We start from the raw sequence: 27,832 nt of genomic DNA on the forward strand, positions 1-27,832 counted from the left end.
TTAAAATACAAAAAATGGCTGCCATAAATAACATGTTGTATACAAAAAAAAACGTGGATTGCACATAAAACACAAACACTCTTAATCTATTTATGTGATGTAAATAAAATTTGTATTGCCAAAAATCTGCACAGAATGTACTCGGTTTAGGGATATTTTTGGCAATATTGCTATAAAATTTGCTATAAATATTGCTAATAAATGTCATGTAAAGCTTACAAACTATTATATACAAAGTGTATAAAAATAATACTTTATTTATGTACAGGTGAGGAATTTATTTCTGACACTCTGAGAAAATTATACACTTTAGAATCAGTGTAAGGTATCTCAAAAAAATACATTTATTAAGATAGGGTTACCTGTTTTTAAAAATAATATTTTAATTTGGATATATCCATTCAAAACGAATTTATTGAATGCTTTGCTACAATATAGGCAATTTTTTTGCACTAATTTGCTCCATCTTGTAGCTATAGCTAAGTGCTCATTGAATTTCCCGCCTTTTGGCGTTAATTACAATTTGTCTCTTTTGTGGCTAAATACCACCATGTCAATGGGGTTCAGATCAGGCGAGCGCGGCGGCCATTGCATGACTCCTCCCCTTCCTATCCATCGATTATTTAAAGTAGCATCGATATGTTGCCTTACGATTCGGGTAGAGTGAGAAGGAGCTTCCTTTATCGTGTTGCAGCCACATGTCTTCGCGTGTTGCTAGAGATACGTCTTTAAGAAAATCGTTCAAGTTATGTTGAAAAAAATGTAAATAATCCTACCCGTTAAGTCTTCTTAATAGCTTGAATGGTCCAATTAATTAGCTCATAGATTGACTGAAAAGTGACGCTGAGAACGATCGTTTCTCACTGTTTAGGATTAACATAGTCCCAATAATGTAACTTGTGTATATTAAAAATCCCTGTTTTTTTAAACTTTCGTTATTCCACACTTGAGGGTGTCGTTTATTACCATGCAACATTTCTTTAATCATTTTTACAAATTATTTGACAAAGTATGTTTATTTTTCTTATTATAAAGTCTTTGACCTTATGAGAATCGGAATTAAATAAGATTATTTTTTCTGATAGATGTTAATTTTTGATCGTACATGTTCTTTATAGCAGCATCAATTCAAACATCAAATCCAGCATCAATTTGTATGTAAAACTTAAACACATTGATCAATTATCATTTTCTAAGTAGTGAAAGGAGCAATTATTCATGCAAATAGTACTTATGAAAAAATACACGTTTCAAGGAAATAATCGTAAAAAATATCAAGCAAATACCTGAGGATAGTCTTTTTATAATTTTTTTTACAGAATGAATTACACTATTTTTATAAAAAACACAAAAACGGTGATAACTTTTAAACCATCAACAATCGGATAATAATATATACGGTTTGTTTTATTGCCAACTTAGAACATTGAAAGGCTAGAATTAGTAAACAACAAGAATGTTTCACTTGAAGAAGTAGTCCATTCTTGCAATGGAGTTAATAAATCAATGGTTAACTGAAAGTATCCAGGCCATCCTCCAATAAATTTATTTAAAAGCATTAATCCAACATATTTCGGACATTTCTATCATCAGAGATAACAATTATGAAGTTCTGTCAATTCATCCTATAGTTCTAGTGCCTCAGACAAACGAATTAAAATGGCATATTAAAATACATGTGAATGGGACAAAACTTGGATTTATTAAAATACATTCACATGTATTTTAATATGCCATTTTTATTCATCACCTTCACTCTAATGAAGAACGTTCAAAAGACGCATAAAGAGTTCATAAACGGTAATATTCTTTATAATTTAAAGCATAATCAGTTAATAAATATTTATTATGTAAATATTTTTTGACGACGTCACTGTTAAATATTACTTGTATCGGTGGAATCAACAATGCGATCGAGCGGCGTTGCGATGTTGTCTAATATACGTTATTTACATTTATTTAACTTTAAATGATGACATCCTTCTAGAGTATTTTATCATATTTAATAAAAAAAAACAAAATAGTATGGTTTTGAGTCTGTCAAAATAAGTGACAAATTTTTATGATATTATAAAGGGTGTTTTTTTTGCCATTTTTACATAAGCATTTGGTAGCATTGCATCAGAGATGTTGCAAACAAATAACTGCTCATAGGCCCTTGCAATGTTCTCAGAATACAAATGTCTTCGTCTATTGCCTCCTTTCGTTTGGACGTCTACTTTTAGGACACCCTGTATTGTGCAGATCACCAACGGCTGATTCTAATGTGTTTAATTTTCAAATAGAAAAATTATTTACCATTCACTTTCATCCGTCTTTCAAAATCCACCGCCGTGACCCAAATTCTGACCCATATTCGGCACAACGGTGACTCCAGTGATGCTTCCCTGCGGTTGCGGTGGAGGGTAACTATATCTGGGCCACTGATCTTCTCCGTAATTCTCTACCACCCGATGATTCTCCATGTGACGCATCAGATAAACTTTTCGGTGGATTTTGTAAGAGCAGTAGGTGCACTGGAACATCTTATCCGGGTTCACGTTGTGCGTTTTCCGATGTTTGTTTAGATGTCGCTTCGCTACGGTCGTGTAGTTGCAATCTGGACAGGAGAGTAGAGGCACATCGGGAGAATCCTTAAGGTGACGTAGCCTGAATAAAATAAAATCTTAATTTTATCAAAAAATTACATACTTGTCTATTATGTAGGTACTAGCTCTATTCATAGCTAAATATGCTTGTAGTTTAAAAACTGTTCAAATCATGTAATGAGTTTTTTTTAAATCAAAATAAACCTATACATTCTTTAGTTCTTTAAAAAAATTAAATATTGGTATCTTCATCGATATCAATTACTTAGCTTAGATAAACGGCCGAAAACATTACCAGAAAATGTAAAAAAAGTCATCATATTACGATATCTGAAACAAAGTTCTACTGGTACTTGTATTCGTAGAAAAATCGCGGCAACTCAGCCCCAAATGCGACCTCGTATTTTTCGGAAAATTGCCGAATTATTTAAAAAATGTATATCGCCTTCTCTATAAGGTGTCATACGATAATATGAAACCTTTAAATTGCTTAGCAACCATGTGGATTCCCAAGAGAGAGAAAAGGAACAATACCTTAAAAAACCTTAATGAGATTTTGCCAGAAAATCTGAAAATGTTTTGGTTGAATATTCCAACTTCTAATTTACTTTTTTTCTCAGAAATGGCCCTGTTTTAATTTTATAGTGTTTTCTTTATGCACATTGATTTTGTTAAAATCAGAATAACGCAATAGCTCTATTCAGCTATTTTTTCACATGCAGGTTTTGCCTAATGTGGGGAGTGTATACCAGAAGGGGCTAAATTATTTGTGGCTCTTGAAAAATGTACCAGCGTTCTGTTTTCATTCTTGCGCTGCTTTTCATTATTATAGTTTATAAAATTATTAATGTTCCATATGTGTTTAAAATGTCTTTGAAATTACTGCATAGAGAAGTATTTCTAGAGAAAAAAGGGAATGAGAGCACTTTGAAAATTCGGAAAAAGTAATTTTGCAACCTCGTTTTTGAGCACAAAAATGGGCTCTAAAAATACGATATCTCAGCTAATATGAGAGCTACGTGGAATATGCGTACAAAATGAGACCCAGTCAATTTTTCGAGTTATGAACTTGTGTCGAATAAATAGAAAAAAAAAACGATTCAGAAGGACGAAACCAAGACAAAACCGTTGGAATTTTTCCAATAGTGCCTATAGAAGCCGAGATATCGACAAGTTTGGGATTTTTCATTCTTCGGGTATCCCCCCTTCGTATCGAATATTTTTACCAAAAATTGACATTTTCCAAAATCGAACCAACTATACCAGCGGCTTGCTCCCATCACCTACATTATGAAAACACCGAGTTATAACGGGAGTCGAGCAGAACTAAGGGAATAAGAGCACTTTGAAAATTCGGAAAAGAATCGACTTAATTTTTCGATTTCGGTTTTGAAAATAAGATTTTGAAAGACTGCCCTTTTGCTATGGGTAGAAGTAATGACTTAATATTCTAGGACAATAAAGCATTCAGTGGGAGCTTTCAAACGATGTCATGCGATCATGACTCCCCTTTCTATTTTATACATACTAATAAAGTCATGTAAATAAATAAATGTTATTATGCAACAACAAAATATTACATAAAAGGTAACGTTCACATAATGTGTTCTTCCATGCTACCTAAAAAATACAGCATTAGTGGCCAGTTTCAATACAATACTATTTTATACTAAACTCGTTTCTTAAACTTACTTAACATTACAATAAAGGTATATGTGAATCTAACAGAAAAGCCTTGTAATTCTTCTTAAAAGTGAACAGTGAGCATGATCTTATTAATTAAGTTGTAGACTTCAGAGTTTAACAAAAATACACCCTGGTAGGTAAATGAGTTTTTCAAACCTTCAGTTCTATGCACTGGTATTTGAAATCTTACAATGTTTCTTAGGCGGTGACTATGTAAATCTTGTCTTGCTGTGAAATAATCTGAAAGATATTTAGGGTACCTCGACTTGTAAATTCTATAAACAAACTGACCAAAATGTAAAGCTGCTCTCTCCTTTCATATTTTAGTATTTTATTGTCAATATATGTTGGTGTTATGTGATCAAATTTTTGTATGTTGAAATCAAATCTCATAGAGACGTTTTGAGCTAACTGAATTTTGTTCTTCATTTCAAGAGTGAGGTAATTGTAAAAAACAACATTACAGTAATCTAGCTGTGACCAAACAAGAGCCTCCACAAGCATTAATTTGATATTTTTGGGCAAATAATATTTAAATTGATACAAACTTTTAGGTAAAACACGCACGATAATTTTTTATTGACATGTACCTGAAAGTTTAGGACCTCATCAAAAATGACACCAAGATTTTTTGCTGATGCTGAACAAGGAAGGACACTGTTATTTATATGAAAAGTAGTAATATAGGGTCTACCAATAAGAATGATATAAGTTTAAATTGCTAAAAAATAAAAACAAATTGGTTAATTTCTATGATTGATGTTTCATGTGGTAGTTTTTTATGCAACATTATGTTTTAAACAAAATATCATTAAGATGTCCACCTCAGCTACGGCGGCAGAAGTTTAGACGATGAACCCAATTTTCAATCACTTTTTCTAACAAGTTGGGCTGAATTTCGCGAATAACCCTAGTTATGTTAACTTTCAACTCATTGATGGTTTGAGGATTGTTAGAATACACCTTCGACTTCACATATCCCCAAAGAAAAAAGTCCAGGGGAGTAAGATCACAGGACCTTGGTGGCCAGTTGATATTGCCATGTCGCGAAATTATTCGATCTTCAAAACGCTCTCTTAATAAATTAATTGTGGCTCGGGCGGTGTGTGAAGTCTCCACCATCAATTGCAGGCCAAAGAAAGTTTGTTATCATGTCGCGGTAGCGCTCTCCGTTGACTGTCACAGTACGCCCCCCTGCATCCTCAAAAAAGTATGGACCGATAATTCCACCGACATGCAAACCACACCACACAGTCACTTTTAACGGGTGTAATGGCACCTGAACTAATTTCTGGGGATTGTTCTGACACCAGAAGCGGCAATTTTGCGTATTGACAACGCCACTAAGACAAAAATGGGCCTCATCTGAAAAGATGATTTGTTTCCCAAAATCGGCATTTTGTTCCAACTGCAACAGGGCCCAGTCGGTAAACGTTCTTCGCAAACCATGGTCAGCAGGCTTCAATTCTTGAGTTAGAACCATCTTATATGGATGTAGGCCTAAGTCTTTCTTTAAAATGCGCCACAGAGACATTGGTGAAATGCCTAATTGCTGAGAACGGTGCAAAACAGACACATTGTTATTCGCGTCAACACTTTCTCTTGCAGCGGCGATATTTTCAGCGGTCCTTACACTTTTTTGTCGCGTTGGTGGCTTATTATCCAGAAGAGTGTACTCCCGTTCAAACTTATTAATTGTGCGGCTTATTGCAAGCTCAGAAGGCCGTCCACAATGGCCAAAATCTTCTCTAAGAGCACGATAACAGGCTCTAACCGATTGCGCATTTTCGTAATATTTTTTCACTATAGCTATACGTTGCTCTTGACTTAAACGATTCATGATGAAATGTCAAAGTATACTTAACACAACTGACGCTTGATCCGCGTTTTGACACATACCATTTTGCGTACATGGCCCACTAAACTTCTATCACTTCTATTGGTAGACCCATTATTAGATTGGAGAAATTGCTTTTTTAATGTATTAGAACCTATGAGAAAGTATGTGCTCTTGTTAGCATTCAAAATCATCCCATGCTGTCTTGACCATTTAAATATTGAGTTAAAGTCCTCATTAATTTGCTGCATACATTGACATGCATTATGAGGTCACACACACAATCCGGATAGCAGCTGTGTGTCATCTGCATAAAGATTTACAAAACAAAACCGAATTTGCTCTGGAAGATCGCTAGTTGTAGAGGTTAAATAATAAAGGCCCGAGGATACTACCCTGGAGCACTCCATAACCAGTGACGACAGGGTTAGATCTTGCTCCATCCAGCTTCACAATCTGTGTCCTCAGTTGAAGATAACTTTGGAACCATTTGCAAACACTCACTGAAAAACCGAAGAGGCTCATTTTAGCCAACAGCATCTCATGATTTATGAGGTCAAAGGCCTTACAGAAATCTAACAGTACCAGGCAAGAAGCACAAGAGGAATCCATATTGGCTGATATCTCGGAAGCTACTTTTGTCAGGGCTGTAGCGAAGCCACCGTAATATAGAAAGCCAGAAACATCATCCCACTCTCCAGCAGCTACGTCACGTCGAACGTCTATTGCCCGAACGATTTGACTTCCTTGCCCGGCCCGGCATTAGGTATGCGCTCGGTAGGAAGGCATTAGGAAGTATTAATAATAACTTTTAACATCTTTAAATCTCTAATATCGGACGGATATGAAGAAAATGATTTAAAATGCTCATCTCAGAGAGCCGTCCTCACCAAGCTTGCTGTTGGAATTATTTTCGACAATTCAGATATCAATCTTGAAATAACATGTGACTGTGGAATTCTTATGTCAGATCTTGTAAAAAATGCGGTATTTAAGTTTTCAAACATTTTATTAAATAATTACCGAAAAGTCCAAAATAATACAATCCATGCCGCCAAACTAAAAAAAAATTATAGAGAGAAAAGAAAAACAAAATGTGTCCAAATCAAAAGATGAAAACCAAAAACCAGAACCAAAGACCAGAAAATATAAAAAACTTTCCAGTTCATAAAATTAATTTATTAAATTTTTTATTCTGTTTTTATCGAGTTTTTTTATCTAGCTATTTGAGTTTACTTCTGTTGGTGTTTTATTAAATTCGTGTTAAACCAACTTTCATATTATTATATTTATTATTTCATTATAATTATATTTATTTTTTTTTAAGAGTTTTGTATTTATGTTTTAATTTATTATAAATATATATTTCGGAAGGTATTAAAAGCTTGTATGGGTTATTTGCCTTATATTTATACCTTGTTAAAGAATGTTATATTTTTTTACTACTACCTACTATTTGTATTTTGTACTACTACCAGCACACTATCAATTTTAAACAATTATTTAGTATTTTATTAAAACTGTTTTAAACAATATTACATTATATTATATTTATTATTTTCCTAAGAGTTTTGTATTTATGTTTCAATTTATTCTATTCTATATATGTGCATACATATAATATACTTTGGTAGCTATTAAAAACTTGTATGAGTTATTTGTCTTATATTTATAGCTTGTTGAAGTATTTTAGATTTTTTTTATGTTGTTTTGTTTTAATAAAAAATATTATTTTGTTTTTTTTTTGTACTACTACTACTATCTATCCATTTTATTAAATAATTATTTAGTATTTTATTAAATTTGTTTTAAACCATCTTACAGTGGTATATTTATTATTTTTTTAAGAGTTTTGTATTTGTTTTAATTAATATTTATAAATATATATATGTTTCAGTAGTTATTAAAAACTATTGTATCATATAGGCCTTATTTGCCTTATATTTATAACTCATTAAAGAATTTGTTGATTTTTATATCATTTTTGTTTTAATAAAGAATATGTTTTTATTATTTGTACTTCTTTCTACTAACACACTAATAATTTTATTAAACAATATTATCATTTAAACGATACACAATGATAAGATTATGATTTTAACAGCGGTAGTATTGAATAAATACGGCTATAACATACGAACGACACGGGATACTCAGACGTTCGACGTGACGTCACGACTCGAGGGTTCTGGCTTTCTATATTACGGTGGCTTCGGCTGTAGCTCTTCCATGATTTTTCCGAAAACCAGACTGTACTGAGAGTATAATTTCATGCATATTTACAAATTTAAGCAACATATCCAACACTATTAATTCAAACATTTTGGCAAAGATGGGTAAAAGAGAAATTGGTCTTGGCTCTAAAAGATTTTCAATTCTATTTTGCTTTGGTAGAAGCTTGATAATAGAAGTTTTCCATATTTGTGGAAATTCCCCTTTGTGTAGAGATAAATTAAACACCTTTGTCAGAAATGGAACAATAAGCTCAATGCTAAAAAGAACAAGATTATAACTTATTTGGTCAATACCCATACTTTCATGTATTATTATTATTATATTATTGTAGTGAAGCTTATTTTAATTTTCACAAATTTAGGGGCAGACTTTTTTCTATTTTGACCTCCCTTATATCAAACAACCCCTAAACCGCCACTGATAATAATATGTGCAAAATAAAGTCGCTACTTACCTATGCTGCACCATATTAGACTTCCTCTTCGTCTCGAAGGTGCAAAAATCACACTTGAGCATCACCACCTCCTCCTTACTTTTATGCACCATCAAGTGAGACTTAAGTTGCGCGTTCGTAAACGTTTGATAATCGCACGATGGACATCGGAAGATCTGCGCTTTCGATGGATCCGCGTGTCTCTTCATGTGCCACGCTAAATTCCGCTTCAGTCGCGATTGATAGGAACAGTGCGGGCACGGAAACATTGTCACTTCGTCGGCGTTTTTGTGGTTTATACAGTGGTTTTGGAAATTTACCTAATCAAACATAAATTATTTATTTAAATACAAGCAAACCTTAGTCATCTTGTAAATTATAATTAACTTACTTTGCTGTGGGTCTGGAACGGACAATCGGGACATTTAAACTCCGGGTTGTGCGTTTTTTTGTGCATTTTTAGCGAGCGGTCGTTTTTGCTTTGAAAACCACATACGTCGCATAAATATATCCGATTTTTCGGGTTCGATGTATGCATTTTCCGATGTTTTACCAGCGCGTAGGCCGATTCGAGGTCCTCATCACACACGTTGCAAGAATACTTTTTATGCTTGATCGAATGGGTTTTAAGGCTGTATTTGAAAATGGTTTTAAAGTCGCACTGATTACATCTGTAGACTTGCCTAAACACAGAAAATACAGTTTAAAATTTCAATCTTCATAAGACTGATTGATGTTCATTTAATATGTGAGAGCTTTTTGACAACCTAAATTTAATTTAAATGAAGAAACGAACGCAAAAGTAAACTATGCTTTATAACTTTGCAGATAAATAGCTTTAAAAGATGTCACACAATGTCCAAAGTAATAAGGAAGAAAGGTGTTGAATAGTATAAAAGAAATGGAACATGTATTTTTTGTTTGATCCACTATTGCACTTATAGTCTAAATTTTTCTTACGTTAATGGAGACCACATAAAAAAATAGGATAAAAAGACTAAAGCCACAAATCTATGAAATCAGTGGGTTTAACTGTTTTATTTATTGATTTATAAAAACACTGCTGAATAACGTAAATAGTAATAGTATATGACGGTTCCCCAGCGAGAAGTTCGAAATTTAATAAGACAAGTATTTAACAACAAAGTTATCGCAAACTGTGGACCTGTAAATTGGCCAGCTAGGTCCCCAAATATTACACCCCTCGATTTTCATCTTTAATCTTACAAAATAAAAATGAAGTGTTTGAACTTCGTGCAACTCTAAAAGAATTAGAACACAGATTTCGGGATGTCTTAAATAATATAAATAGAAACACCCTTGGCAAGGTAACTAAAACTGGCTAAAAAAAATATAAAAAATGCATTTTGAATAGTTTAACTTAATATTATAGTTACAAGTAGTTAGTGTTGTGTTATTTATAAATTACCTGAAAAATTATTGTTATTTATTATAAAATGTAATAGTAAAGAAAAGTTAGTAATTATGTAAGCATCGATCGAACAATAGTTAGGAAGAAAATAGTAATTAACTGTACGGCAAAAGGCTTTCGTAGTCCTGGCCAACTCTTGGTCATTATTTGACATAAAAATAAATTACCTTTATGAAGTGCCATACATCATTTTAAAGGAAAAAAATACTCTTTTTATTTGAGCAAAAAAAAAGGGAATGGCCGCCATAAGAAAAAAAACTTGATGATGAGCATTACTCTTAAAAAGTTAATTTTAAAAATATTTTAAAATAAGAAATATACAGCATTTTTTCAAAAATGTAACTTTTTGATTTTTCAAAAATTTACAATATAAAATCGTTCTCAAAGAGGCATTGGATTGGCAATTGAATACCCTACAACTTTTTTAATGTAAACAATTTTCTATCTTTTATAGTTTCCAAGATACCATGAAACAATGTCATATGCTAAGTAAAATCTGTATTCTTGTGACGAATTCATTGGTTCAAATTAGGTATTTTTAAAAAAAGTAGGTCTTCTTGTTGTTTTTTATCGTTTTTTAATTGTAATATTCATAACAAAGTCAGGTAGGACATTGAAAAGAAGAAACGAGCTCAGAGATTAATAGATTGAACCTCAGCTCCTAGGTATATAAAAAATCTATTATACCTCAAGTAAATTATTGTATTTAAAACTTATTGAACTTAAATTAAATTAAGTATATCGAACGGTATCGTTACAGATTTAACTTCATATTTCTTTTAAATATGTACGTGAATAAGTCTATTTTCTTCTTCTTTTCAATTGTTGAGTGTGTGAGATAAAAATGTCTAAATTGATTTTTGCTATAAGTGACGTAATACCCAAAGTAACTCATTACAATATATGTTTATATATGTATATTATATAAACATATATTTTCAAGAAAGTCGCCAGATTTTCTTTGATCTTCTAGCAAAAATGTTCATTATTGCAATTATTAATTTCCTTTGAAACTCAGCAGCTATTATATTAATTTATAAAATAATTAAGTATAAAATCCTCATCCATTTGCTTCAAGAGACCACACAAAATGTAAACAAACAAGCAAAAAACAAAAAACAATGTCACGGTCTCATAAGCAAATTTTTATTGGCTACACTTGTTTCATGTATAAGCAAGGTATAAGCAAGTAGTTTTACAGTGTATGTGTAGGTCTTAAGGCCTGATGATGCTCTGCTTATACAGGGCGAAACACGTGTAACATTGTTTTTTGTTTGTTTGTTTTTTAGTTTGTTTATATAAAATAATTAAGGCTTATCGATTTTTTTAACAGAGTATTTATTACAAATTTGGCATTCAAAATTCAACAACATGGATTTCACACATTCCACGCCTGAGGAAATCTTAATGATTCACCTATATATGTGGTGCAAAGACGTTTGGTTGGGTTGATAATGACTTATTGACTAATAAAATAAATGCATTAACAAAATACCAAAATTTAATTAGATTGGATTAATGGAATAGAGTTGTCTTTACAGATGTAAAGTTTAGGTATATATACACTTTGGTCGATAAGGTTCCCGCATTAAATTCTGTTTGAGCTTATGGGATCATCTTATTCAAATTTAGTGTGATTTAATTCAACTAATTCAATTGAATTATTGGTGCAAAAAAAGTATAAAACTCAACAAGTCAATTAAAAATGTCAAATTACTTAAACAGTATTAAAAATCTAAAGGTTACACATACAGTAGTGGCCAAAAGTAGATAGACAAAGTATTATTTTCATATAATTGTTTAAAGATTTACCCACAGGTCCCCTAGATTTTAAATTATTGTTATTTGTAAGGCGGTCTATAAAAAGATACCAATAAATTTCAGTTAAATATTTTGCTTGCTATCAGATAAAGCAATAATATAAATATAGCTGGTCAAAAGTAGATAGACAAAAACAATTTTGGAATTATTTTTTTGCCTAGATATTTATAAAATAAAATTATTATAGTATTGCTTCTCTTTAACTCAAGGCGGAATTAGATTCTCTCTTGATTTAAGACAACGCATTATTAATGCATATTGCGCGGGTGATCGTCAAATTGATATTGCTCGTAGATTTGATGTTAAAAGAAAAGCTGTTTGGGTAATTATCAAAAGATATGAAAGGACAGGCTCATTAGAGCCAAAAAATAAATCTGGTCGACCAAAAAAACAAAAAAAAATGGACATTAAAGCTGTACGCAAATTAAAACAAATTAGCCAGAATAACCCTTTCATGATTTCTCGTCAAATTCAGATAGAATTACAGGCTCTAGGGATTTGTAATGTGTCAAGGACCTTAGGACCTCCTTCTGGCCAGCGTTTAAATCCCAAGTTCACAAAAACCACAGTTAAGCATAGAGGTGGATCAGTGATGGTTTGGGGTTGCTTCTCAGGTTATGGAATGGGCCCGTTACATTGCATAGAGGACAGGTTTATGTACAGGGATATTCTCAGAGATGTTATGTTGCTCTATGTCGAAGACAATTTACCACTGAGATTCCAATTCCAGCAAGATAATGACCCGAAGCATTCCTCCAAAATTATGAAGCAATTTTTCGAAGAAGAAAAAATACCAGTTTTAAAATGGCCATCCCAGTCACCCGATCTTAATCCCATCGAAAATTTATGGGAAATTGTAGATCGTGAAATTAGGGATTTAAACTATTCAAATAGAGGTGAATTATTCGAACGGTTGCAACAAAAATGGAAAAATATTGGTTTTAAACTCATAAACAATCTTATTGAATCAATGCCACGTAGATGTCAGGCTGTAATAGACAATAATGGGTATTTTACAAAATACTAATATTGTAGATGGTTTAGTTTGTAATTAAAAAAAAATACTTCCGAAAAAAAAAGAGTATTGGTTTTTTTTTAAATTTGTCTATCTACTTTTGTCCAGCGTATATTTAGTTATTTCTTATTATTTACCAAATTAGGTCAGTGTTTCTAAAGAATGATTTATTATTTTTATACATGTTTATGTTGCCCATAATATACTTAAATATTTTTATTATAGAATTTTTATTTCCTTTGATTTTTTAAAAAACCATTTGTCTATCTACTTTTGGCCATTACTGTACATATAAAATTAATCTAACAATACTAACATAAAATCGATAAAATGAGAACACTAAAATGGGACTTACAGCAATCTCTGTAATCCACACATGCAATCACCCTTAAAGGTTGCAGAAAATATATTTTGGGCATATGTGCTGAATGACCCCAATTAATTGAATATACATCATTAAGGAGTGGAAATAGTCGAAATAGGCTTACCTGACTTTTGGAGTCGATACGGAACTAGCCAAGTTACGGATAAGGAAAGTACATTTTGATAGTCTGGAAGCCACTTCATCCACATGATATTGCCATGTCAAACCTTTATCCAGAGTAACACCCAAGAAGCTCACAGACACGACCAAGGCCTTTTGATGAGTAGCAGCATCATCACGAAGGGAAAAAGTTCTGTGTTGGGTATTTGATTCATTCAAATATAATCTATTAGACACAGCCCAATTTTTCCGAAAAAAAAACCAGATGACTTATGTGTGCTAAGACAGATATTTGATTTTTTTTAATCGAAAATCATCAGCATACGAGTAATGACGGTATATGCACCACAGTTGGGCAAGCCATTAGCATACACCAAAAATAAAATAAGGCCAAGGAAAGATCCCTAAGAGACCCATACTGAAGCACCAAAATATTAGACCTACACCCCTCAAAGAAAACAAACTGACTTCTTAAATAGGGCTGCAATATTTTTAAACTTTTATAATCAAAGCCATAAAAATTGGATTTTATGAACCCATTTATGGTAAAATGCACTGGTTAAATCGTAAAAAGTAGCATGGTTATAACGACCCCCTTCAAATATCTCAAGAACCTTCTCGCGCCAACTGCCGTGATGGTAGAAAGTTCCTTCCTAAAACCTAGAATTAAGTTCATTCTAATTCCTAAGTAAAACCTCAAATATCGATAATTGGAAGAAGGGAAATAGGGAAATAATTTACAGAAGGGCCTCGGTATCTACAGGACGGGCCTGCCTAAGTACTCTGGTGTAACTTCGTAAAATCACATACTATTGAATGAGAGGATAGAGGTTCAGACATATACTGGAAATCATTTAAATAAAGCGTTTGACAAGAAAGTTCCCAACTTGTTTAAATGCCCCTTGAAAAACCTCAATAACTATTTATTATTCTATTGATTTAGAGTTAATTTTTTTTAATTTCTACCTCAGGCTAATAAAAAATCAACATTTAAATCACGGTTGCAGTTTTAAATACAACATTAACATAAGGAAAAGCATCGCAAGGCAGCAATGTGATAAACCTTAAACCGAATAAAGAAATCAATGAAATATTGTTATATCCCTTTCTTTAACTTTAGGCTCTGTTTCTCTAATTTTAGGCTTTGTTTATGATTTTAAGCTACATGTTAATGCATGAGCATTAGTATTTTTGACACCCAAGAAAACCAGTTGCCAATAGTGTATATTAAGTGTAAACAAATTGGGTTAAGCCAGTTAAGGCAAAGAGCAGATTGTGAATCTGTATGTTTATATATAATAATATAAAAAGTGAACCAAGACTGAATTTAATTAGACGTAGAAATCCTAAATATATGAAGCTGCCAAGCTGTTCACCTTTTAGAATTTTGTTAAATAAATGTACTTAAGTGTTTCCAACTCTGTGATATAGATATTTTAAATATTAATGCACTATGTCTTAAATAACATATGCTTTAAATAACATTGCTTTAACAAATTAAATAGATTCAGTCCTCTTCCTTTTAAGTGATTTCATTTTTTTATTTTCTAAAAATGTTTATGTTTGTGAATGTAATGGGCCTTTATTGAAACTACATATAAGTGTGTTTTACTCTCATTATAAATAAATTAAAAAAAAATTAAAAACTTTAATTTAAAATTGAATTAATAATTTAATATTGAAATGGATTGTGTCTGTTTCAAAATAGTTACAAGATTTCTCTAACATAACTTGCTTTAAAACTGTTCTCATAAAAAAATAATAAATGGACTAATAAGTCGTTTAAGGCAAATAGATTGTCCAGCATCAAAAAAAATTTATATAAAAAACTTACTTTTCATGATTTAAATGCGCCCTCTGCCGATGCCCGTCCAAACTCTCCTCACTTTTCCCAATAAAATCGCAATGATCGCAAAAATGAAACATCACCCGTTGCGGGTTTTGTTCTTGATGCTTCCTCAGGTGGTGTACGTAGTTACTTTTGATTTTCGTCTGGAAGATGCAATTTCTGAACTTGCACTCATAACATTTCGATTTTTTCTCGGATTTTCCTATTCTTGTTTTGTCCGGTTTTTCGAACTTTAAATGCGACCGTTTAAGGTGCAAAACAAGATAATGTTTACTTTTGCTAGTAAAATCACAGTCATGGCATCTATATAAATCAGTTTTAGTCTCGAATTTCGAATCAACAGAAACGAAATCTGGTATGTCAGGAGGATCCTAAAAATGTTATTATTAAGGAAATATTGAGTGTGAAAATTTACCTCAGTCTTACCTCAATTTTCTCTTTCTTAACTTTAACGGGCTTCCCATCCGGATGTTCCCTATCTATATGTCTCTTCAAACACGGCTCCCAATTGGTCTGATATTTACAATAAGCGCATTTATGCAAATTAATCCCGTTACTATCGTTAGTAGAATGCCTGATTTTTTTATGAATTTCCAGTTGCTCCCTTGAAGCTGCCTCATAGCTGCATTCTGGACATTTAATACAGCTACCCGGAGCCTCTTCTTTTTTAATTTCATTCAAAATATTTTTGTCTTGTTTCCCTTTGTCTTTAATCTTCTTTGCCTTATTATGGGCCTGTATATGTTTTGCAAACATGACTTTGTACAGTGTTTCAAATTTACACTTTTGACACTTATAGGATTTGCTCTCCTTGTGGCTCAGCTGGTGCCTTTTAAGGAATTTTTCATGATCTGTTTGAAAGTGACATTGGGAACATTTCAAGGTTTCTGCGATGGGTTTTTCTTCTATCTTTACCGTGTGTATTAACATATGACGTTTTATGAAGGCCTTCAAGTTTGTTTCATAGTCGCAATTGTTACACCTGGAATAAAAAAGTATTAATAACAGTTTAAGTTCAATTAATTTAAACTTAGATTCTGGTCTTTTACTATTTAAAAAGCTTTACTGTAAGATTTACTGTAATGACTAGGCTTTTCTGATACTATTATGATACTATATACTATAATGATAGTCTTACGGCCAGTAAATGTCGCAATTGTATCATTATTACTTCGATTGACTGACATTATCTGTCATTTCAGGGATTGCCATGGATGATAACAAATACTGTAACCGTCTAAATGAAAGAACGGTATATCGAATTATAAAATCATAAATAATAATAATAATTAGTGGCGAAGCGCACGAGTAGACAAGGTAGACACTGTCTACCCAAAATTATCCAGTTATTTGTCATTAATTTATCGCGTAATTATTTCATGTAATTGTTGAATTAAAATTAAAAAAAAAATTAACATAGAATGTAGTCGCTCTCCTTACTATTATTATATAGTATATAAACATGATTAATCCGAAGGTGCGCCCCACCTGACGCACCAATTAAAATAAAAATGCAGGGCTGACACCCAACTAATGTATACGAGCCCCAGGAAGACACATTGATATTTTGTCTTCCGAAATTTGGAGCATCTAAACGAACCAAATACGCATCAAGCAGGTGACATAGGTCCGGCCGCATCAATATTCAGCCTATTACGTCTGCGAAATTTACTCGCGGGAAAAATATTCGAGCTTTTGTCTATCGAAGTGGACCAACTATTTTATTATGCTGTTGAGGGTTATTGTTTATGGACACGCTTGATCTGGTCGGACGCAATACATCTTCTATTTTGTTGTGTTTTGATGAATGCATTTGGCATTTGGTGCGGGCGCGTGCTATACTAATTTAATAATTAGTATTTTTATTTTTGGGTGTATAAGAAAAGGTTTTTCTAGTGAATATTTTAGTGGTTATGTATTTTAATTGTGTTTTTTTGAAAGTAGTACTTATCAATCAGCGTTTTTTATGAATATCTCTCTATGGGGATTGCATATTTTATTCCTTTAAAGAAATATAGAACTTCCTAATTTCCTAAGTGGTTCTCCCCTGAACTTAGAAAGTTAACTAGGAACAAAAGGAGTGCTCATTCATTATATATGAGAGATAATACAGACGAAAACTATATGAAATTTTCTCGCCTTAGGTCTGAATGCAAACGTATGTCTGATTTGTGCTTCCGACAATATATTGAAGGGATAGATTCCGGCTTACAGAATGACCCTAAATCATTTTGGAAATATATCAATGATAAGAGGTCCAATTATACCCTTCCCAATACCCTCTTTTATGGTGACAAGCAAGCGTCCAGTGGTTTGGATATTGCAAACATGTTTAAAGAATTTTTCCAAACTGTTTATTCTCCTGGTATCGATAATAATCAGCTGCAAAATGGTCCCGCTAATGGTTTAAATTTAAACATTACTAACATCTTAACATATGATATATTTGAAGGTATTAGTTCACTCCCTAACAAGATTACTGCAGGCCCAGATGGGATTCCGAATTTTCTCTTGAGGAAATGTGTATGTACTCTTGCCATTCCTTTATCTTATTTAATGCTTCCTTACAAACATCCACATTTCCAATTGCCTGGAGGGAAAGATTTATAGTGCCATTGTTTAAAGCTGGCCATCGGGATGTCATAGATAATTATAGAAGTATTTGCATTCAATCTTCAATACCTAAACTTTTTGATAGCCTTATAGCTAATCAACTTTCTTGGTTATGCAAAGGCTTAATATCAGATTCACAGCATGGGTTTTGCAAGAATAAGTCTACTGCCACTAACTTGATCTGTTACCAATCTGATCTTATGAGTAAATTAGAAGATCATAAACAAATTGATTCTATATACACCGATTTTAGTAAGGCGTTTGATCGTATTGATCATCAAATTCTTCTGTCAAAACTGATCTCCGTAGGGTTTCATGTTGATTTTGTGAGTTGGATTAAAAATTCTTTAACTGGCCGTATTTAAAGGGTTAGGGTAGGTGGACATCTTTCTGATCCTATCAGCGTAACATCAGGTCTCCTCTACATATATCACCCTTATTATTTAATTTATTTATTAATGATATAGTTAACTGTTTCCTGTATAGTCAGTGTTTGATGTTTGCAGACGACTTAAAATTTTGGAGGGTGGTTGGTAATATTGTGGATCAAGAATTACTACAAGCAGATATGGATCGCTTAAATAATTGGTGTGAACAAAACAATCTTCATTTAAATGTTAAGAAATGTTGTGTTATTAGTTTCACTCGCAGGATCAACCGGTTTCAATCCAATTACTTCATTAATAATGAGCCACTGAATTATGTTGCATCTATTAGGGATTTGGGAGTTATTTTTGATGAGAAACTCACGTTTATTGATCATATTAATTCAATTTCTGTAAAAGCATCAAAATTGCTAGGGTTTGTTATGAGAAACTGTTCATATTTCTCAGTCTCTTCAACAAGAAGGGTTTATTGCTCCCTAGTAGGAACTATATTGGAGTACTGCTCTGTAGTTTGGTCTCCATACCACCAGATTCATATCGATGCTTTAGAAAGAGTTCAACATAAATTCCTGAGATATTGTGCTCATAGAACTTTAACTGTTATTGAGAACCATGACTATTCTTATATTGAAAGTCAATTATCTATTCCGACACTGTGGCAACGCCGTAATATTTCTGGTGCTAGTTTTATATATAAGATCGTTAATAGGCTTATTGATTGCCCTGATCTGTTGGGTCTCATACGATTTAATGTTCCTCATCACGGGTTGCGCCATAATGTAACCTTTAACATTCCATTCCACAGAACATCCTATGGAATTAATAATCCTATGGATGAATTTGTTAAACAATTCGAATATTGATGTGTTTAACATAAGTTCCTTAATGCATCTAAAGAGGTCACTTACTTCATAATTGTGCATAAAATTTTGTATTTACATTCTTGCATATAAATTATTAAGGTTGGTTCTAGTATTTGTAGTATAGGTGTTTTTTACTTTAGTATTCATTTTTTAAGTAGGTTTAGATTATGACAGTTGTTTATGTAAATGTTATTGCTTTGTAAAATTTACAGTTAATGGGGTTTTCCCATATTATAAATAAATAAAAAAAAAAATAAAAAATTAAATTTTTATCTATCTATCTTTTTATGCTAGTAGTAATTATTTTTTCTTTTTTATATCACTACATAATTTTACTCTTTGAGTTAATATTCATGCGGTTTCATTCTCTATTTCATTAAAGTGAATAATATTGAATACACATTTTTTTCTAATTAACGATTTTTATTTGTCTACCCGAAAAAAAAGCTCACGCTTCGCCACTGAATTAATAATAAGCATTTATTTCCAACAGGCAACTTGCCCAATAATAGGAAACAGTTGCAAAAAAATGAACAATATAGTTTAAAGAAAAAAAAACATAAAATGATGAATGAAAATAAGATACAGTATTAAAATTTGATTTAAAAGTTGTATTTTGATGAGGTATAATTTAATATACTATAAAAGTCTAAAGTTAGATATAATTCGTTGACAAAAAATATTATGCCATATAAACTGTATGAAAAAGCTAAAATAGAAAAAGTATAAGACATTTGCATCTATTTTTAGCCTTTTGAATTTTATAGCATGCAATAAGAAATGCAACTTAGTCATTTTAATCATTCTCAATGGTTTCGAACTAATAATTTAAGCCTGTATTAGTAAGAATCAATATATTTGGAGACCTGCCTATACAACCAACATAGGGTGACTTCGCCAGTAAGCCGGACATAACCAGTTAGCGGACAAATGGCCTTTAACTTCAAATAATAACATATACCCGAAATTTATAGATGGCGTAAATGCACGTCACTGTCCATCCATGTTATATGCTCAGACTCAAACATTTTAAGCAACATAACCTAAAATATTCATGATCCAAACGACCGTTAAAAATCAGCTGTTAAGTGTCTGTGATTAAAAAAAAATAGTAGAAGTGCACATTTGTATGGTAAGTTAATATACCTAATTAGGTTTTAAATCATCAATTCTAGACGTGTATGTATTAGTCATAGCATAAAGATGCGAACTATTCTTTAAAACAGCGAGATTTTTCTCATTTATTTTAAAAAACGTGGTGGTCGGATATTGGAATATATTGTCTGCGAAATTTCCAGTAGTCGGACAGGTGTCCGCTTACCGGTAAATTTAATCATTAGTGTTTGCATCTTTATCTGTTTTGTGAAAAGTATGTATTGGTGTTTCAAAATATGCACACATGTTTGTGTCCGACCACTGGGCTTTTTCGTTTTCGGTATTGTTTCCAGTATTCGTCCACATATTTTTTTCTATGTTTCTTGCCCTAATTTAGGAGTTTTTTCGTTCAAGGTGAAAAACAAGCCATGAATTCCAATAAAAAACGAACACGAGCTGCTTACTCAGAAGATAATTTAATTGCCGCCTGCCAAGAAGTCCGCAACGGCCAAAAATGAAGAGACGTTTGTCGCCAGTATGGTATTCCGAAGTCGACTATCCTGGACCGGATTAATTAAGGGTCTGTCCTATGGGGTCTGATCCAGTTTTGAGTACCAATAACGAAAAAAAAAATAGTAACATGGTTAACAACCTTAGCAAAATGTGGATTTCCTTTGAAAAAAGAGGAATTCTTACTAGCAGTTCAAAAAATTGTTAAAGAGGGTCACTTAAATACAGCATTTAAAGATGGACGTCCTGGCCAGAAATGGTTTTCTGGATTTCTAAGAAGACATCCAAAATTGGCAATGACATCAGCAGAATCACTGGATTCTTCAAGAGTAGGGTTGCCACGAGACGAGACGAGATTAAGAATTGTCTCGTCTCGTCTCGAAAGTTCGAGACAAATATTTTTCGAGACGAGACGAGACAAGCTTATGTCTCGTCGAGACAAGACCTTATCTCGTCTCGTCTCGTTTTGTCTCTAAAAGTTCTGATACCTATGTAAAAGCCCAGGATAAAACTTAAAAATTTAATAGACCCCAATAAACAATAAACATATTATAGGTAGTTAAGTATGAAAGTTAAAAAATCATATTCGATTTTTAAATTAATTGGGCAGGTAGGCATGTAGGGACAGATTTTTTTTAAGATTTAATAAAATATTTATATGAGCACCCCATTAAAGTCATGCAAAACGCATTTTCCAACAATCTATAGTAAGCAATAATATAAAGCAGTCATAGTGTTTTTATAAAAGCGGCAATAGCGGAATATTGAAAATATTTTTATTGAAGATATTTTTCTGCTGTTAATAGGTATGTTGACAACTGTAGCTTAAATGCATATAAAATATGAAAAAGAAATGCGCAGCTAAAATAAAAACAGACGTGACTGGTCCAAGAGATTTAAATAAACATACCCCTAAATTCTAAGGATATTTTTTCCAATCTACCCACCACCTGTTACACAAATCGTAAGCCCATTAGTATAATAATGGGGAAATAAAAAAATAATCAAAACCTATTCCGTGATTTTAATGACAATTTTACCAATTATTACTGGAAGCATTTTACATATATCGAGACGTCTCGTCTCGTCTCGCCTTGTCTCGAACATTTTTATCTCGTCTCGTCTCGTCTCCAAATTCGAGACAAAATACTTTCGAGACGAGATAAAATGACTTCGAGACGAGACGAGACATCTCGTGTCTCGTGTCTCGCGGCATCCCTATTCAAGAGCCAAAATAACCAAAGAATGTATTAAATTATGGTTCCAAAATTTAGAAAAATATCTAGAAAAATGTGGCTGTGCTGATCTATTAAAGGATGCAAGTCGAATTCTAAATGCCGACGAATCAGGTTTTAGTCTTTGTCCTAAATCTGGCAAAATATTAGGCCTTAAAGGTCATAATGTATATAATGTAAAAAAAGGAAACGAGAAGGAGAATCTCACGGTTCTAATGACAATTACAGCCAATGGCAAAATATGTCCGCCTGTAGTTGTTTTCCCTTATGTACGGCCGCCAAAAGCAGTCGTAGACAGCATGCCTGAACATTGGGTTTTGGGAAAATCTAAGTCAGCTTGGATGCGTTCGGATATATTTTTTGAATTTGTTGCCAACAGCCTCAATAATTGGTTGACTGAACAAGATATACAGAGACCCATTTTATTTTTAGTGGATGGTCACCGCTCCCATATGTCTATGGAAGTAAGTCGATTTTGTGACGAAAATCAAATTATCCTTTATGCATTGCCCCCAAATGCAACGCATTTAATTCAGTCAGCAGATGTTTCAGTATTCAAGCCTATGAAAGAATATTGGCGACAATATGTACGAGAATGACGAGCAGAACACAATAAAATTGTTACAAGTGAGTTTTGCCCTATATTCCTTAAGGTTTTAGAACACCCAAACATGCTGACCAACATAAAAAATGGGTTTAGGGCTTGTGGACTTTATCCATTTGACCCAGAGGCCCCAGATTACAGTAAATGCGTACAAAATACGCTTGAAGACATGCAGCAAAATCACAACCTTAATGAAACGGTAAACCTTAAAACCAAAATAACTTTAAAAGATTTAGAGAGTGCATCAAAAGTGATAACTATTTTGAAACCGGATTTGCTGGACAATGGAATTGATATTGATGTTTTGTTAAATATGATAATAATGTTGAAAATAGATGAAGCTGAAGAAGAAAAGGTCGAGCGTCCTGACGTAATTTTAGAGGAACATAAAGAAGTTTTTATTGATGAAATGTTGGAGCCAAACTTATTTAAAAATGTGATGGAAGATGAGTATGTATGAGGTTGGCTATGACGGAATATTGGAGCCAGTTGCTAACGATGAACCCAAAATTGTGGTCTTAGAAAATCGTCTATTGCCAAGCAATCCAAGCATGGTTAATATTTATGAAAACCCTCAACTTTTTTTTAAAGTAATTTTTTTAAAATGATTTTAAAGTAATTGAAGCCACAGGAAAAAATACACTGGACAAAAACATTACAAATAAAGAAAAATCAGAAAGTAACAGTAAAACAAAATACAAAACCAAAGTTGAGTTAGCTTTTCAAAAACATCTTAAATTTCCAAAACCATTAGAAAAGAAAATCAAAACAAACCGAAATAGTAACTTTCCAAGTGCAATTTCATCTAATGAATGGAGGAAACATTATGAAGAAAAATTGAGACAAAAAGAGGAAAAGGAAAATTCAAAGAAGAAAAAAAAAGATGAAGGTGAAACTAAAACAGGAAAAAAAACAGTGCAAAATAGAAAATCATTAGCTACGAAAATTCTTAATGACCTTGTTAACTTATAAAATGATAAGCAAAGGTGTGTAAATTGTGAAGAACTTTTGGACAGTGACGCCGAAGACGAAAATGACAAAAATTTTGGTTGCGACAAATGCCCTAGGTGGTATCACATGGGATGTACAAAATTCAAAGGTTTACAATATTCTGATGTTCAATATTAGGATTTTATTTGTGATATTTGTATTGACGCATAAATAACAGATGTTTACTTGTTCTAGAAATTTGTTTTTATTTTACTGCCAGTATTGTAATAAGTAATAAGTTTTGTTTTAGAAATGTTTAAGATTTATTTTATATCTTTTATTTCTGTTCCTTAAGAGTTTTATATTTTATTTAATAAATTTTTTTGTTTTTAAGAGATTTTTATTATTTGGATCTTAAAATTCATAATTTCTTTATTACGGCTCTGTGCGATATCGGCCCTGTCTGACAACCGGCATAGCCCGGTCGACTACTAGCTGGCGCTGTCCATTCACTGGAAAAAAGCAAATTTTTTGGATATATTTTATTTAAAAATACATAAGTTATCGTATAAAATGTCTAAATTAGCCATTATGTAAAGAAAACGTTAAGCTATACAACAAACTCTTATTTGTAAGGTTTCAACAAAAAATTATTTTTTGGAATCAATTTAAAGTTAACTTTCATGTTATCTGTCCGAGCACTGGCAAATTCACCCTATTAATAATTTTCTGGCTTTTAACGAAAAATCTATAAAAAAACTACAATTAACCCTTTACTCATTGAGAATATACTATAGGTAGAAAAGTTTATAAAGAACCGGCTGCTCAATATGCGCACAAACCAATTTTTCAACACAAAATCGATATAAAATCCGGTGGCAGAGAGAAAAGACGACCGCAATATATTTCTCTCGCTTCTTATTAAAGAAACCGCAAGAACAAAGCAGCCGCCGTATTTCGTTTCTTTGTACCTACCGGGGATTTAAAGCCTATGACGTAGCCTGAAGGCCTACTCAGTGTCGTCTCGTACGGGAAGTGAGTTAATCGTGTTATAAGGCATTTAAAATCTGTTGTGTGTGTTTTTTTTTAAAGTATATTAGTGAAATAGACTATAGTTTTTTTAGTAAGACTATCCGATTTTTATTGTAAAAGGTAAGTAAAATTGGTTTAAATTATTCAATTGTCTAATAATTTAAAAAAATAAATAAAAATTAATTACTGTTAAGAATTATATTATTTAAAATATACTTTGATTTAAAGTGACAAAATAATAGGTATTTAACTTGTAGGTATATACGTACAGCCTAGAGTGTGCATGTGTATATTAATTTTTTTACTTTCTAAATTTTTTTTAGACGTCACCTAATAAAGTAGGCAAACAAGGACAAATAATTCACAGCCAAGGGAGAGATATTATTTCTAACGTGGCAGCTTTTTTTATTTTATTGTAGGATGTTTTCAAATTTTAATTTTTATTGTATTGATAACTTACAATAATAGTATATAATTATTTTAGACAACGTACGTTAGCTGCCACTCGAGTATCCCAATCAACTTACAGAAGAGTGGTCCAAGAGTCAGAAGATATAGAAAATATACCTTCCTGTTCCTTTACCAGTCCAAGGAAAAAAAGGTTAAGAAAATCTCAGAAGATTGGTAACATTACTTTGACCCAAATTAAAGGTATAAAACAAATAGTGTATGATTTCTACATAGTTGAAAAAAGAAGACCTACTCTAAAATGTAAGTACAGTATATTTCAGTCAGTTGTAAAACCCAAGTAATTTACTTACCCTATATTGCAATATAACACCAGAATATCCTGTAAAAACCAAGTTGGACGACCTAATGGAAAAGCATGGACACATTGTGTTACGCTTGCCTCAGAGCTTAATCCGATAGAAAAAACTTGGGCAACTGTTAAGAATTGGGTGGCAAGCAGAAATTTCACTTTTAAATTGGCGGATGTCAAAACTTTGATGAGGCAGAAATTTGCGGAAATTTCGAATGATGCGTGGATAAATATTTGCAACCATTTAGACAACATAGAAAAACAATATTTCGACAGTCATCACCTTTTTGATGAAGCATTGGATTCTTTAAAATTTACAGTAAATACAGGCTCATCTGATGAAGAGATAGAATGGTCTTCATCGGATGAATCTGATTTCGGTGGTAATATATTATCTGATAGTGAATAAAAATATATAATATGTAAAATAATGAAATAAAACTTTAAGCTTATACCAATTTGTTTCTTTACACAAGTCGTTTAAAATACCTAATCCTTAAAAAAATGCGAATAAAGAATAATTTTCAGCTACCTATTTGAAGTCCTGTTTTAAAAATAATTAGCGAACTGTATCCTCCTATAAGTAAAACTATTTTTTATTAGATTTTTTATGGGCACATCACAGTGCTAAAAAATATAATTTTAATTCATCTAAATTTTTTTTAAACGAATCTCGGAGCAATTAAATTTAAATATATGCATTCTTAGTTGGTATTTCAACTAAATCAAACGCACTTATAATATCGGTAGCTATACCTGCTAAAAATCTAGGGCTATTTAAACTCTAGTACAAATAAATATTATTAATTTTAACAAGTGTGCCGCCTCCACTGTCTTCAGACCTCGACATAGTCATCTGACCTGATCGATAGAATAACGAGATGCGCGGATTTTGCCGCCTGTTGATGTCACCGGTTCTTTATAAACTTTTCTAACTATATAAATGAAAGAAAAATCATTTCTCTATTTGATATTGAAGTATTATCCCTCTGAAATTAATAAATGACTGAAAAATAATTGTATGAGCTTTATTTTTACACAATAAATGCAAATAATGATCTAAGAGTCTCAAATTCAGGAGTCTATTTTCATAACACAAGTAAATACTTACTTTAAAATTATCTATATATGTACCAAATGCATAAGATAATATATTAATGTTTTGATTTGAGATGATTTAAATATCACTTACCGAAATACATCTGGAGGAATGGATGGATTTAATTTTGGTATTAATATTGTAGGTTCCTCTTTAACAATTTCTCCTGACTTTTCGTGCTGTTCTATGTGAATGTTCATAGTTGCTTCTTGAGTTGTCACAAACATACATTCTGAACACCTAAATAGCATTGATAGTTATAATCTTACTTACTGCAAGTATAAATCTAAGAAATTAACTAAGCCTTACTTCAAAAGATCTGGAGCACCAATCTGAATGTTATGAGTTAACTTGTGTTGCCCCCACATTTCTGAATCAGTAGTCTCAAAGGTACAATAGTTTACTGGGCATTTAAGAACTGCTACATTAAGAATGGGTATAGTGGGAATGGTCAAATCTTGGGCCCTAATACTGTTTACATGTTGTCTATCGAATGTTTCCGCCTTAGAGTTGAAGTGGTCTGCCTGCCCTAAAATGTACAGCTTACTATAGCTATCCTCATTAATATCAAAACCCTCTCTGTAAGCATTTATTGAGAACTGTGTATGAGTTGATAAATGTTCTTTATAACAGCTTTCCATGTCTGTTTCAAAATTACATTGTGAGCACTGCATTATAATGGGTATTGAGTCTTTTATACTGCTATTCTGAGGTTTCCGGTAGGCCTGGTGGTCGTAAGATGGTGTGTTTCGCTTCTGGTGCTCCACCAGTATCTGCAAACTGTGATTTAGACTATTATGCTGCTCCAGGTAATATTCGTGGTTGGTGTAAAAGTTACAGTGGGAACATTTAAACGTTTCTACCGGGACCTGGCCATCGGCGTTATGGTTCTCTGACATTCTCACGTTATTTCGAACATTTAATATACGAAAATTAATTTAAAAAAATGAAAAACGGAAACATTTTATTATTATAAGTTTAGCAGCTTTGTTTGTGTGGCCTTCGATGTCAACAAACATCTGTCTCTGTCAAGTCAACCGGTCTTTGCTGACACATCTAGTAACAGGAATAGAAGACTCTTAATACGCTGCAACCGTGTTGCTACAGCAAATATAATTTTTTTGTTTTTTTTTTTTAATTTAATTATATTGCTTTCGTGCTTCGTTTTCTTGATTACTTTTACTATATATAGTATCGGCTTGAGATACTGTCTGCAGTACACGTTTAAAGAAGTTAAGTCCGTCCCTGATCTGGTCTGTTGCTATGTAGCACAAGCCATGCTGCCATACGTAATTGAGGGACTTCTGACCATAACCTCAAAGTTT

At 32.4% G+C, this 27,832-nt stretch overlaps 1 protein-coding gene across 5 annotated transcripts; it reads right to left on the reverse strand.

Annotated features, from left to right (window-relative positions):
* LOC126739482 (zinc finger protein 808-like) lies at positions 1 to 27,534 on the reverse strand. 5 transcript variants are annotated; one of them, XM_050445170.1, is made up of 9 exons: positions 27,346 to 27,490; positions 27,166 to 27,287; positions 26,817 to 27,036; positions 26,601 to 26,747; positions 15,807 to 16,362; positions 15,366 to 15,751; positions 9,171 to 9,462; positions 8,801 to 9,099; positions 1 to 2,649 (listed from the first exon to the last, which is right to left on the reverse strand). In XM_050445170.1, the coding sequence occupies exons 1-9, from the start codon at positions 27,354 to 27,356 to the stop codon at positions 2,319 to 2,321; spliced, it is 2,364 nt and encodes a 787-aa protein (XP_050301127.1). In that variant the 5' UTR covers positions 27,357 to 27,490; the 3' UTR covers positions 1 to 2,318. The 5 variants fall into 5 exon arrangements, with proteins under 5 accessions (XP_050301127.1, XP_050301125.1, XP_050301126.1 ...); XM_050445168.1 differs by having other exon boundaries at positions 27,166 to 27,534; XM_050445169.1 differs by having other exon boundaries at positions 26,817 to 27,280.
* Positions 27,535 to 27,832: the final 298 nt, after the last annotated feature.

This window comes from Anthonomus grandis, chromosome 8 (genome assembly GCF_022605725.1).
Source record: "Anthonomus grandis grandis chromosome 8, icAntGran1.3, whole genome shotgun sequence".
Lineage (NCBI taxonomy): Eukaryota > Metazoa > Arthropoda > Insecta > Coleoptera > Curculionidae > Anthonomus > Anthonomus grandis.